Source organism: Dicentrarchus labrax, unplaced genomic scaffold, assembly GCF_905237075.1.
Source record: "Dicentrarchus labrax unplaced genomic scaffold, dlabrax2021, whole genome shotgun sequence".
NCBI classification, from domain to species: domain Eukaryota; kingdom Metazoa; phylum Chordata; class Actinopteri; family Moronidae; genus Dicentrarchus; species Dicentrarchus labrax.
In genome coordinates, this window is record NW_026136711.1 from 25,684,142 (window position 1) to 25,698,536 (window position 14,395).

At 37.9% G+C, this 14,395-nt stretch overlaps 1 protein-coding gene across 2 annotated transcripts in view; it reads right to left on the reverse strand.

Annotated features, from left to right (window-relative positions):
* Positions 1-1,393: 1,393 nt before the first annotated feature.
* The window catches only part of LOC127371532 (potassium voltage-gated channel subfamily D member 3-like), an 85,492-nt gene continuing 72,490 nt past the window's right edge, over positions 1,394-14,395 (reverse strand). The window contains exons 4-7 of one of the 2 annotated variants that reach the window (XM_051414388.1): positions 12,076-12,177; positions 7,085-7,180; positions 5,948-6,192; positions 1,394-4,684 (exon numbers count right to left, since the gene is read on the reverse strand). In XM_051414388.1, the coding sequence (XP_051270348.1) occupies positions 4,447-4,684; positions 5,948-6,192; positions 7,085-7,180; positions 12,076-12,177 (681 nt within the window). In that variant the 3' untranslated portion in view covers positions 1,394-4,446. The remainder of the gene's footprint in view (positions 4,685-5,947; positions 6,193-7,084; positions 7,181-12,075; positions 12,178-14,395) is intronic. The other variant, XM_051414389.1, reaches the window with a different exon arrangement.

Consider the following 14,395-nt stretch of genomic DNA (forward strand, 5'->3'; position numbering starts at 1 on the left):
ACTAATAAGCTGCGGAAGATCGTCAGAGTCACTCATGTGGCCGGGGGAGTTAGCTGACAGTGAAACACCTGGTTAAAGACATGAAACCGGTGTTTAAGAGGTGTGTCAGAAACATAACTTCTCTTAGACTTTGTGATCATATTGAGCGCTTAGATATTGGTTTTGCTTGTTTGTTGAGTTCTCTATGATACAGAAGCAGTTCAGTCATATAATATTTCCTCATTTCGTGGGTACAGGTTGGATTTTGTTTCATACTGAAGATAATAATAAATAGTTCACTATTTGTCATTAATCATCAACATATGATAAACTACATTCTTTACAGTGATAAATATACTGCTCAAAATTGGATTTCCAATACTTTAAAAAATTACCAACGTATGTATTTGTTGTTAAAACCGAAATGGGTCATTATAAAGTTGTGACCTACAGTTTTCCGGGAGAGAAAGAGAAAATGTAAAAGGAAGAAGCAGATTATAATGTCACTTAGAATTCTTATTTTACAGTCATAAAGTTCTTATTAAAGTTTTAAATGTTACTTTTGACACAGTGCTCAGTAAGTAGTGTAAGTAGCTGAAGTGAGTTTTAGACACATTAGTGTTGAAGGCGATCACTGAATAACTCTTCTATTGAACTAAATGTTTGACTGGTTAGATCTTTAAATTCACTAATGATGAAAAATTGCCCCAACTATTGTATATCAAAAAATGTGTTTAGTTAATGTGGCCCTGTACACTCCACAATTGTGTATTATGCTGCCATCTAGTGAGACCTGTACACATGTGCAGATAGGAACATATATAGTAGTTTTAGGGCGTCTCCTTTTCCTCCAAGATTTGTGCCCTTTTAATGCCCAGGCTGACGTTCTGAGTGCCAAGTCCGTCATTTTATCTTTCTGCAAGTATTAATTTTACAATTAAAGGGATTTTGTTGATCTCTGTTGTTCTTTAGAACTGCATCTGAGAAATGACATGGATACTACTCTCTTCTAAAAGTACATTGAAATGTATGTGTAGGCTATTTGTTAAAACTGCTTTTTCCCTCTCATCTGACTATTGATATTTTGTTTATTTATAGGGGACAGTAAACAACAATCAACATTGACATTTCAATGTAAATATGGCAGGGTTAGCTCCAATGTGCTCTGATTTGAACCCAAAGTCCCGACACGAAAAACTCAGGTTTGAACTTGTTACAATTGGGCAGCTGTGGTGCAGAGGCGAATGTGTAGTGTAAAAGCGCTTTGAGTGGTCGGAAGACTAGAGAGGCGCTATACAAGTACAGGTCCATTTACCATTTACTTATTTAAAAAAAACATGACTGAAACAGAAAATAACTCAAGATGAATATATATATTTCATGTTGGTGACAGAAGCGAGAAGAAAGACAAAGCTTCATTGTTGTGTCAGATTTTAATTTTCATCTGACACTTTAAAGTTATTATAACAAATAAACTGACAGAGTACTGTAAACACAGCGAACAGACAGAAAAGCTCAGTTCAAAAGGATAAAAAGATAAACAACACAAACAGCAATGCCAAGACTTTTAAAAAAGTGACCGACGCGTTGCCTCTTGGAGTAAAGTCCATCATAATGACAACAAGTAATCATCATACAGTAGTCGCACTGGTGTGAGAGAGAGTACTTTCTGTCGTTGAAGCATGACTGTGATCTATGATATTGCAAAAAGCCCTAATGTGTAGATACTGCATCAGTGGTAACCGAGATCCATGTTATGAACGCCACGACTGAGCGGATGCTTGTTATTTTCAGCATTAACAGAGAGAATTAAAATGATCTAAAGGGTCTGTATTTTTATTTTTTCTAATATAGCAGCGTAAAGAACATGACAAAATACAGAAATGTAACACAAAGTATACCAATACAGCAAAACTATTTCACTTGGTACTTCATGATTGAAAAACACATGAAGTTAAACCATAGTTTACACAAACTGAAAGACAAATAAACACATTTCATACAGATAAACCATAACACACTTGGCAAGTAGTCACAAACTATTCCAAACAACAGGCGTCTATTAACTTTAAATGAGCAACAATGTGCAGCAGGTAGGTATATAAATAAAATATTAATGCAGGAGTAAGGCCATAATCCAGACCAGTCGTTTCAAATTCATTGTCAATCATTTGATTTCAGTGTCAGAATGCATCTTGTGATATTCAGATTATTCACGATTGAACTGCTTATTAATAATAAAGTTTAACAATCGAACAATCCCCAACGCAAGGTCCACTTGCTAAAGCTTTCAACCATATCACATGGTCTTCATCAGCGGATGTAGATTGCTCAGTTGCCATAGTGATGGATCTGTTGACATGCGAACGCTGCAGCTGTCATGATTTTATCCAAAGCACGTTTAGGACTTCTTATCTTATGTTGACCTAAAATTTAAGCACATTTTATGCATTTCAACAAGTCCGTCTCCATGACAACAACTCCAATCTGCTGATAAAAGCAAAGAATAGCTAGTAAGAGGACCCTGAGTTGGGATTATTTTGTTATACGTTTCCTACGTATTCTAATGTACTTGCTTGCATACACTCTTCTTCAATCAATTTAAATTTAAAGTTTTAAAATACATTTAAAACTTGTTCAGGTGTGTTTCAAAGGGAAAACATACTTGCAGCTTGCAATGCCATCTCGTGAACATACTGAATAGTATTTTTTTCACTGACAGTTTATAAACACTCAAGACACAAAATGGTACAACTGAAGGCAACTGATTTGTTTTTCTGCTTTGTTCAGAAGAAAAAAAAAAAACAGGGGAAAGAGAGAGAGATGACAAAATAAGATTTCCAGCCAAAACCTAGAGCCATTTTTATGTTTGCATATTTTATCCCTGTTCTCTCTATTTTAAAACTACAGTAATTAGGTTTAAATACATTTTTTTTTTAGTGTCAGTTTTAGTGTGGAAAAGATGAATTGAACATGAATTGGCCCCCGTTCGTATTGTTGGGTTGTTTGATATGACAGTGGTGCTGAAATGCCCACTCATGCTCATGATGAACACACATATGATCATTTTCTGTTATTTTCCTTCTCAGCCTACGACACTCCGAGCGAGTGGAGGCAGCAACAGTTGCAGCTTTTAATTATTCCACAGGACAAAAAGCACCAATCCCTTTTATATAAACAGGATCATGTACTCATTTAGTAAAAATATTGTACGTATTTAATTACTTTAAGGGATGAGGCTGGAAATAGTCCAAATTCTTCTTATTGTCAACAAATCTCATAAAAAGACCAAAATCGGCAATGTACTAACAAGTACTGCATGTGCAGCCAAAGCCTGATATAGCTTATTCCTATGTGCCACAGACAGTGACCATGGGTACTGTAGTTTATCTCCCCATATACGCCATCCTGCTGTTGACACTTGAACCTTTCTGTATTCATCCACAGCTGAAAATAGTCCCTAATAAATGCACTATTTGAGTAACATTTGCTAGAAACTGCAGTGCCCAGGTGTTTGAGGATATTACTTAGCTTTTTTTTTTTTTTTTTAAATGAGTTTCTTCAGTAGGAACCGTGGGTCTGAGGTCAGCTCGAGGGTTTTGACGAATCCCTGCTTTGTCTCACCTCAGTATAAAAACCTATAACGTCATGAGAACAGTGTCAGGTCAATCTCCAGTCAGAAATTCAAACATGAAGCAACTTAAAAGCACAGTTTGGTTTGAGTCTTTGACACGATGATTGATACAATTTTCCAACAAAATGAAAAAAAACAGCAAAAACACTCTTTTCAGGCTCAGACACGACAAACTCACATTTCAGCATTACGATATTGGCAGCATCAGGTTCAGATTCAAATGATGCTGTAAAGAAAACTAAAACTGTTTTCAATGTTTTTTTATTTTAATTTTATGTTTTTCCTCAAAATACTTGAGACAAACAACACATAACACAAACAAGACCAATCAAATAAACACAGTCAACACTTTTCTTCTTTCTTCAAACACATTTAAAGTCAACAAAATATCCTGTTCACTATTTCAATGTGAATTCACTTTAAATTTACTGTGAGTTTGTGGTATGTCGACAGCATCTGCTGATGTACTGATATGCTAATTGTACAATGTCTTTCAATCTTTTTTCACAGTAATTGCTGTAAAACACCTGTACTGCTGTTAGAAACTATTAGAAATACAGCAAATCTGTCCGTATCTACAGTGCATACACGACATGACGAGTGCGTGATTCTCGGTTCACATATCTACAGTCCTCTACCTCAGTAAAGTCTCCACATCATCTGTCTTCTCTTAAACACCAGCAGGTGACTTCTCTGGAGAACACCGTTCTTTCTGTTGACCCTGTGGGACGGGACACTGTGCGTCCATAAAGGTAGTGTAACCTGCTTCGCCTCCTCCTCTTCCACCTTTCTCTCCTCCTGCTGAGCTGAGTTCTCATCTGTCAGCCAGAGAGTCACAGAGCAGAGACTTTGACGATGTTGGTGCCAGCTGAGCTTGATGTGGTCTGGATGCTTGGAGTTGCAGGGTGACCCGGTGGAGGGAGTGGCCTTCTCTGTGGGGGCCCGTGCAAGCCATCACCATCTGGAGTCAAAGCCGGGGGTGTTGGGAGGCTGATGATGGCTGTGGTGATCCGGCCGCCTTTGCAGTTGATCCTGCCGCTGTTATCAGTTTTCAGGTTGAGGTTGGAACGACTAGAGAGAGAGGAAAAAGAACAAGAGAGACTGTATTTGTACATCTACCCAGTGCAGAGACAGTGAACGCAACATTTTGTTGATAAAAGCTGTAAAAGAGCTATTTCACGTAATCCTGACGCCACATGGAGTTCTGTCTACAGGATACATACAAGTACACACTGGCTCAAATTTGATGTGTTTATAAATACAAAAACCTTGCAGGACGCTTAGAATCAATTTTCCTCTATTTCTACACATTATGCAGCTTAGACATCCACTGGTACCTATATGATATTCAGGTATTTTTTATTTATTTTAAATATATATATATCTCTACCATTGTTTGTTATAGTTTTTTTTATAGTTAAAATTTACAAAGTTATTATTTATTAAGTTCAGACAACATATTATTTGCTAATAAATCTAATTTAATTTGAAAATTTAAAGAAAGACACTCAAAATAATGAACAGATTATATTGTACAGTGTTCCTACTGCCCCCTCCAGTGGCTGTTTTGTATATTACACACATTTTCCCTGTTTAAAGGGTCAGTTCGTACAAATATGGCCAAAAAATTTTTTTTTCTCTACCTCTAAATGTATCTCTCTGTGCACACAGTTGCATTTTTATCTGCTGAGGTTTTGAGATTTCTGCCTCCCCCACCAAAAAATAAGGCAAATGTAATTTTGCTCAAAGCACTGAAAAAATAAACCGTGTTCTGGTTACTTACTGACGTCACTGTAGGAGAAAATATGATTTTCTCTGAATGCACAGACAACCAGGAGTCACCAGAGGTATGCTGGTGTGTGTCTTATACAGATCTAGTAGGTTTCTTGTTCTAATTTCATTCATCTTTTCTTCAGTCAGCGGAGGGTAGACAAGCAGATGTTGCCTATCCTCTGAATTCCTCAGAATAAACTAACTATTCCACAGTAGCCACCTTAAGGGGATTTTAATCAAAATTCTTCAACACAAATGTTGAATATCCACATTTGGGAAGTTGTTACTGAAAAAGACACACTACTAATAAAGATTTCAGATGTAACTTTTCAATGCTTGAAGTGTACAGTATCTTAAAACCTTGGCACATAAAACCAAAACATTCAGAATAAGTTTACACAACTTGAAGCAAGTGAGAAAAAGTATTTTTTAATTTTGTTGAACTGACACTAAAATTTCAAACTATTTTTTGCTCACAAAGTTGGCAGAATTCAGCCAACAACTTCGATACCAAGCCTCAGTCTACCCTCTGATGTGCCCCCTGCTGTCCTTTACTTTTACCTGGCGGTGTGGAATGGCGGGTCACCACACTGTATGTGGATGGCACTGAGCTCCTGCAGGGGGCCCTGGTGTGTGGAGGGCAGGCTGGCATTGGGAAGAGGACTGTTTCTCTTTCCCCTCCGGCCACAGCAGGTACCCGCAGAGCTGTCCTGGCTGGATATAGAGGGGCTGCGTGATGGGTAATTCGGTAGCACCGTTTCTAAACAGTTCTGCTCGTACATCTGCTCGTCCACAAACTCATGAGCCTGGAGAGAAGAAACAGGATGATGGTTTAAATACACAGGCAGGGATTATTGCTGAGAGAGGAAAACATAATGTGGAGTAAATAAAGGACAGACACGTGGGACTTGATGCCTTGATCAATATATAATTTCTAATTTTACAAATAAATACACCAAAGAAAGATAATTACTCATAATATATACAGTAGATATCTTTTACAAACTCATGCTTATGGCCCAGTTAGCATACTTGCTGACTGGAGAGCAGATCTAGCGTCACTGTTTTATATAAATCTCTGTTTTTTTGACACCAAAGCCTTTTGCAAGTCAGTGGCTCTACTTACACAAAATGTCTTTTGAAAAGTCTCAAATTGGCACATAAACACTTTGAAGCATATTTGCCAAGACTCTGCGTCTTGCTTCTGACTGATGTTGAAGCCCAGATTCCACAAGAGGGAAAACATCACTGTCACAGCGATAGACATCTTTGACAGTGATAAAAACTCCCCGGAGATTTAAATACACACCCACACCGCTTGTGTTATGATTAAAGATGGCATACAGGTGTGTAAAATAAACTTGGCCACCTCAGACAATCAATACAGGTTCAAATGTCATAAAATAAATATATAAAATACCACAATGCAGGACAGTAATGTAAGCAATGAAGGGCAGAAAAGAGGAAAGGGTTGAGTTTTCAGTGTCTATACCACACTTTGGTTACTTTGTCTGATTAGGTGTTATCTTGTAGTCGTCAGTGCCAAAGTTTTTTTTCCCTCTTTTTTACTGGTATAAAATGTCATTATCACAATACAATACTTATTCTTCAGTCTTTTTTAACCTCATTAATGTAGCTGGTGGATTTAAGGCTAAAAGTGTTGGAATCAAAGATAGAGAAGTGTTCAATTGTACCCACAGTGGTTTTCTCCAGACAGTGCAGTAGGTGGTGGTGTTGGCTCTCTAACAGAGAGATGGACTTAGTCAGCAGCTTCTGCTCATCCTCTTCTGTATCCTTAATAAGCCACCCAAACACACGCACGCACGCACACACACACACACACACACACACACACACACACACACACACGCACACAGACAAACAACATTGATGAATGTTGACAAATTACATTGTTGGCGTATCCTCGTCACTCATTAAACTCTCACTCTGTGCAAAGTGAACCCGGTGCTGAAATGACTCCTTGATATGGACTTTGTCATCAGTAATGAAAGGTCAGTGACGTGGCGCTTTTGTTCTGCTTTGTGTCGCCCATTTTAAACTGAACTATTTTGGTTCATGCTTGTTGATTTCACTCTCATTATGAGCAGGTAGCCAACGACTCCTGCTGCTTGCTTTCGAATGACTTACTAACCATTTAGTTACATAATGGACCACATTTCTTCTTGGTGTGAATTGATCCCTCAGCCTTGGCAAGTGATTTGTTTCTAATTAATTTTCTCTATTGTGCATCTTTTGAGCCATTAATACTGTTATTGCCTTTGGTTTTGTTCCTTGTACAAGCAGATTGAAAACAGAACACCCTCATTTCAGTTTACTGAACTAATAAAATATTAATTATAAAACCGTATTATTTGCCAGCTCCCTTACTTAATTATCTAAGTAGGTACCACTGGGCGTTATGTGATGTTCTAGGCAGATGAAAAGTTATTGATATATGAAGCCTCAGAAAGAGGAAAAACAGAAGAGTTGAGAAAAACAGAAACTTACGGAACCATTTTTTGGTATTTCTCCAAACAGGACTTGGTTTCAAAGCCCGGGCTTCAATAAAGCTTAGTCTCAAAGTAATCACAATTGCCAAAAAACATGAAAACTGAAAACAAATTAATTCTCCCCCCACAGCGCACATTGTTACTCAAAGGATTTGGGTGGGTGGTGATCCAGCCCAAGGACTCTCATTCAGATTTCAGACACATGAACAATACAGAGATGTGGGCACGAAAATACTACGCCTCCTGATGTCTCAATATGTGGATTTGCAGAAGAGGTCCTATCAAAGAGCAGATAGAGACACAGGGTTCAAGGTTCTTTTCATGTAAAGAAAGAAGCTGATTTTGATCTTAAATGTGACCCTTACAGTGTCACTGAGGAAGTTAATCTCATCTTTATATCTTACTAAGTGAAGAGGGGAAGTCAGTTTACTTTAGAAGTAAGGAATGGGTGAAAATATATCATGGTGTACGTGATTTTTAATCCCACGTTATAGATATGAATCATGACATAGACACATTTCTTTAAAGTTTATATAATTATCCAGATGGGACCGTCTCTATTTAGCTCACCTAGTACATTACATACCTAATGAATTAAATATCACAGTTATCAATGAATATTAACAATAAATTAGTCCTTATTGATTTTCAGCATTACTCAGAATGACAGACAACACAAAACTTATTATGAGGTTATAATAATTGCCCCACAGTAGTTGTTAGCTTCTGGAAATATGCCGCTGTTTTAAAAGACAGGGAAATGACTCTGATTGCCTGATCGGACAGAATTTCCATTTCAATTCTTTCATCCAATTCAAATTGTTTATTTCTGTAAGTCAGTTTACAACCATCTATTGGCGGGTGGGTGATATAATGATGTACACCATGAGATTATGTACATGTGTCAACAGTCAGAAATGCAGACGCATCTTCATCTAGGTGTATTAAAGACGTATTTCATGTACTTTTGTTAGACCACAGACCTGCATTGGCATTTTGAGGGGCTCTAATCTGCAAAAAGGGCAAACCCCGATGAATGGTATAACCAATGGGATGTCTTGTGAATAAAATATTTCAGAACAAGGCGCAGCTTGTCACATTTTTATCACGTTGTACAATATTGCCTTGCGCTACTGCTGCCTATATGTTAAGCCATCTAGATGACTAGCGGATATTGGTACTTGTGAAAAGAAAAGTAACTGTTTGGATGATGTAGCAATTTAATTTGGTCTAACTTTAGCAATTATGAGCTACTTGTATTTATGCAGCCACAACAACAGTGGGGCAGCTCAGACAAAGACAAGTGTTGTTCAGGCAACTTTAGTCTGGCCTTGTGCACGTCCTTGTATCAGACCATTGTTGCAATGTTGCAAATCAATGACCAAAATTGCTTCATGGTTATATTTAAATGTCATATAATTTCTGCATTAATGCAATAAATAACTTGTATTTGTCAATCATTTAATTTGTTGTATTAGTCATTCATCAGCACTTTTTACATTTTCTTCAATATGTCAGTATAATATAACATAAAATGTGATAGAGGATATCTAAATTTCCCATTGCTAAAACTCATGTAGCTGTGTTCAGCTCATATACACTTGTTGCCATTTATCTGCTGCCATTTTTCCTGTACTAGCACAGGAACATGATTGTCCCTCACTCCTTTCTCTACAAAGATCTGATTGGTCAGTGTGCATAACACCAAAACTGTCTGGCAAAATAATCAATGTGTGAAGTGTTTTGGAGGCTAAGAAAACGTTTACCATGAGGGCGAATCCGAAGAAATCCTGTCACTCTAAAGCGAAAAGTGAGAATTAAGTAAACAACACTCAAAGGGATGAATCTGTAAGGGCTTTCTGTACGAGGTTATTGCAAAACTTAACAGGATTATCATTAAATAATGAGCCTGTGATCTGGTTAACAAATAAATGTCTGTCAAAAAATGTAAATGTCTCCAGGGAAAACTGAAAGAGACCAACAGATCTAACTATTGGCTATGAGAGAACCAGTCACTTTGTCATATATCCCCACTCACTCACAACCCAGACTTACGCAACGACTGACTGACAGCAGTGACACCACCGTAATTTGATGCACCAGGACTCTGGCAGCCTCATCACACATACGCAGAGGGATGGGGGTCGCTCAGCACTCACAGATGGCATTTATATGATAATTCAAACCACTTCCAGACACCCATGAGCTTTCACACTGGACTCGATTAGATCCAAATGGATTTTAGTAACCATCTGCAAGGAGGGGAGTGTGTCACTGAAAGCAAGAGTGATGGACTGTATGGCAATATAGGCATATAGACAATTTGCTCATGCATTACCAAACACATTTTTCCACGGTGGTGCCAAGTAAAAAAAAGAAAAAGGGAGGAGTTAAAAGTAAAGGAGAACATGGTGGTGGATGCTTGCTTTCACAACTAGAAAGTTGGTCGATGTCTGCAGTAGAGAGAGGAGAAAGAGAAGGACATGCAATTTAAATTAATTGTTAGACATTTTAAGGAATATGGTCAACTGCTTTCTTGCCGAGAGTTAGATGAGAAGATCAATACCTCATATCTGTTTTTTAAGTAGCAACAGCATGGATCTAGAGCCAGGAGGTAATTAGCTTACCTTGGCATAAAAACTAACATCTAGGGAACATCTAGCCTGGCTTTTTTTTTTTTTTTGCTGCAGGGATGACGTCTTTTTGTAGGACCAACCCAGAAGTTAACCCTGGTTTTTCCACTGGATTGTGGATTGTTGCAGAAAATAAGCTCTGTGGGGAACAAATGTTTATGACATTAAATGTTTTGTTCAGCAAGATTGATTTTTGAAATGCGAATGTGATCACCAAAAGTAAAAATGAATTACATCAAAGTCATATGTCTTTAACGTTGTAAGTAGAATCTAGAAGTTGGAAAGTTTGAGTAAGAATAGTATGTAAGAGTGTTAAAAACACGAGGCAGACCAGTAAGTAGAAGTTGAACAAAATGGGAAAATCTGTAAAGCTTGGTTTAACCACAGACCTTATTTTCAGGCATCTGACCAAACCCCACAGACAAGGGAACCGGAGGTGCTACAATTCCGTGTTTTAAGAGTCATTCCTACAGCACTATATTGCCTGGCTTCTCAAATGCTGAACTATTTCTTAAAAGCGACTATAATATATGCACAATACCTGCTTAGCACCAAATAGCGGACAGACAAAGATAGCGACTAGTGCAGAAAGTGGAGCATTTAGCAGACAGACATTTCCCTCAAAAACAAAACAGAAGAACAAAACAGAACAAAATGAGAGTGACTATTACACTTATAGTTGCTAGGGGTCAGCTGGATGTGTAGGTTAAGGTAAATAGGTGTAAGGTGACAATGTCAGTGTTATTTTTTACAACTTGTTTTCGCTGCTCAGTTGCCACAAAAATAAATGATTGCAGGTTTAGTGTATGGTGATCACAAAGGACAAGAACATAAGAACATGTTGTCAACAATCACAGAGAGGAAGAAAGACAGAAACGTTTTGTACCTTTGCAGGAGCAGGAGTCTGGGTGAGTGTGGGATTTAAGTGTCACCCGCTGTCTCATTGTTAACTAGTGCAGTTTGGAAGTTTGTTGCAGCCTCTTTTAATGTACTAATCATCTAATTATCACCAAGAGCAACACAACAAACAAGTAAAAACAAACTCTGTTGTCTAACTTTCCAGTTTAGTTTTCCAGGCATGGATTAAATCAAGTTTGGGACTGAAAGACAACTAAGAAAAGTACTTTGTGTGATTACACTGATAACGCCCGCATGAAGGATTATTGGCATAACTCCTCTGCTATCACCCCTGCCCTGTGTAACAACGAGAATGTAATGACTCCAACTTCTGCTGCTCTTTTATAGCCTCTAAATTACTTCTTAATTGTCCTTTGGTTAATTATTGTTTGTCATTTTTGTGTGTGTGTGTGTGTGTGTGTGTGTACGGATGTGATGTTGCTGCTTCCCAGCCAAGCTATTGAGTTGCAGTGAACTAAAATAATTAGTAGCAGGGTGTTTGACAAGGAACAATATGATTAATCTCTCATACTGAATTACAGTCTGCTGATATTTCATGTCATTTTTAATGAACACATTTGACAAGACTTCCCAGTAATCATTGCGCCCACTTTGCTGTTGGTGTTGGAGGGTCGGAGGTCTTTCTCACCGTCAGTTCCAGCAGTTCGTTGAGCAGTCCGTTGCGTTTGCACTGGATGAAGGCGTTGCCACTGCCGGACTTGGATATTCTTATCCTGGCCAGTCTGGCTTTCTGGGCGTGGGAAGAAGAAGAGGGCACAGAATCAGACAGAGTGGGCGGGAGGTCACAGAAGATGACTAATGCCTTGTTTAATGGTTAGAATCTGCCAACTCATCACACAAGCTCTGTAGTAATTTTCAGAGCTAGTACTGTGCTGCCTTTACCCCAAGAATTTCCGATTTTTTCATGAAGACTTTCTTTCATTATGTATGAGAACAGAACTCTAAAGCCAACCTATTGTCATTAAGTAAACTGGCGACCCGATTTATTTTATGGATATTTCATACCATATTCAATGCAACAAAAACAATACAGAACAACTGATAAACTGTACAATGAACCCAAATAAACACAATAACTGCAGGAAGTTTGTGTAAAATGATTTGGAGGAAGTTATAGCAGATTATTTCCTGTGAATATTGCATCAGAGATGAGTTTTCCTAATATTTTTAGGATCTTTTAATACAATTCTGTCTGTATTGTGCATTTTTTTTAACAATCATACAAAAGGCTGGACCAAATTCCTTATAACATTATTTACAGAGACCAACAGTACCACCACGAGCAAGCACTTGGCAACAGCGGCAAGGAAAAACTGCCTTTTACTAGGACAAATCCTTCGGCTCTAGGTGGGTGGTCGTCTGCCTCAACCAGTTGGGGTGATAGAGAGAGAGAGAGAGAGAGAGAGAGAGAGAGAGAGAGAGAGAGAGAGAAAGAGAGACAGACAGACAGACAGGTGCACAGCAACAACTAATAGTAGTGACTGACGATGATGAACATGAAAAAGATGATGGCATTATCTTTGGTAACTGAAGGCTCTGGCTCCTGTTCTACTTTTTGAGACTATAGGAACCACAAGTAGCCCTGCATTCAGAGAACGCAGTGTTCTAGGTGTCCATTACAATGGACGTCACTTGACAGGGGCTTCTTTTTTACTTTTTGCAACATTTAACACCGCTTGAACCCTCAAGTCAATTGAATTGAACGTTTAACAACCAATCAAACGGCAGTATAGCTTTGCTTGTTGATGTAGGAAAGAAATCCACCACACGGAAGAGAGGCATGGCAGGGCTTCGCCCCACATGTCGAAGTAAGGATCATTTTCAACAGTTTTACTCACATTTATAGATATTTGTGCCAAGATTTCATAGTTTTGATATAATATTGAAAGATGGAATGTATGAATAGAAGTGTAATATCACATGTTTAAGTGCAAGTTCTTACACAGGATTTTTTCAAATATCGCTCTCCATTAGAATGGACAGTGGGTCAGAAGCCATGTTATTGAACTCAATTGGCCAGTATTGATGAATGACCTTATTACTATAAAAACAGTACATCAGAACAAGAGAATGAGTTGATAATCAGTTGAGAATATTCCAAATGCAGAACAAACAAACAAAAATAATAATAAAAAAAAATATATATATATATTTTAAAACTGTTTGGACCTTACAAAAAAAAAACATCATTTTAACTGTTCAAGTTCATGTTCCATGTGATGTCAATGTGACAATTATAAGACAAAAAATAGGTATGATGTTGTCATATGATGTTGGTATTTAACAACTGTTTGGACCCGATGTCCATTGAAATGGACAAGAAAAATAACAAAGAGTTTTGATAAAAAACATTTTTTTATTGATTCTCATTTCTGGTTGCATTAAGGATGGGAAAAAGTCATTATTATATTTTTCACAACCTTGGAACATAAGGCGGGTCTGAAGGGGTTAAGATATGAAGGGGCCTGGCCATGAAGAGTTTTGTAGGTGAGGAGGAGGATTTTAAATTCTATTCTAAATTTTACAGGGATCCGGTGCAGAGATGCTAGTACAGGAGAGATGTGATCTCTTTTTCTAGTTCCTGTCAGTACTCGTGCTGCAGCATTCTGAAATGGCGTCTTAATGGACTTATTGGGGCAACCTGATAATAAGAAATTGCAGTAATCCAGCCGAGAAGTAACAAATGCATGGATTAGTTTTTCTGCATCCGTCTGTGATAGGATGTGTCTAATTTTTGTAATATTACGTAAATGAAAAAAGGCAGTGCTAGAGGCTTGCATTATGTTGGAATTGAATGACAAGTCCTGATCAAAGATAACTCCAAGATTTCTGACAGTGGTGCTAGAGGCCAAGGTAATGCCATCTAGAGTAGCTATATCTTTAGACAGTGAGTCGATAGATATAACTGTGTATCATCTGCATAACAATGAAAGTTAATGGAGTGATTC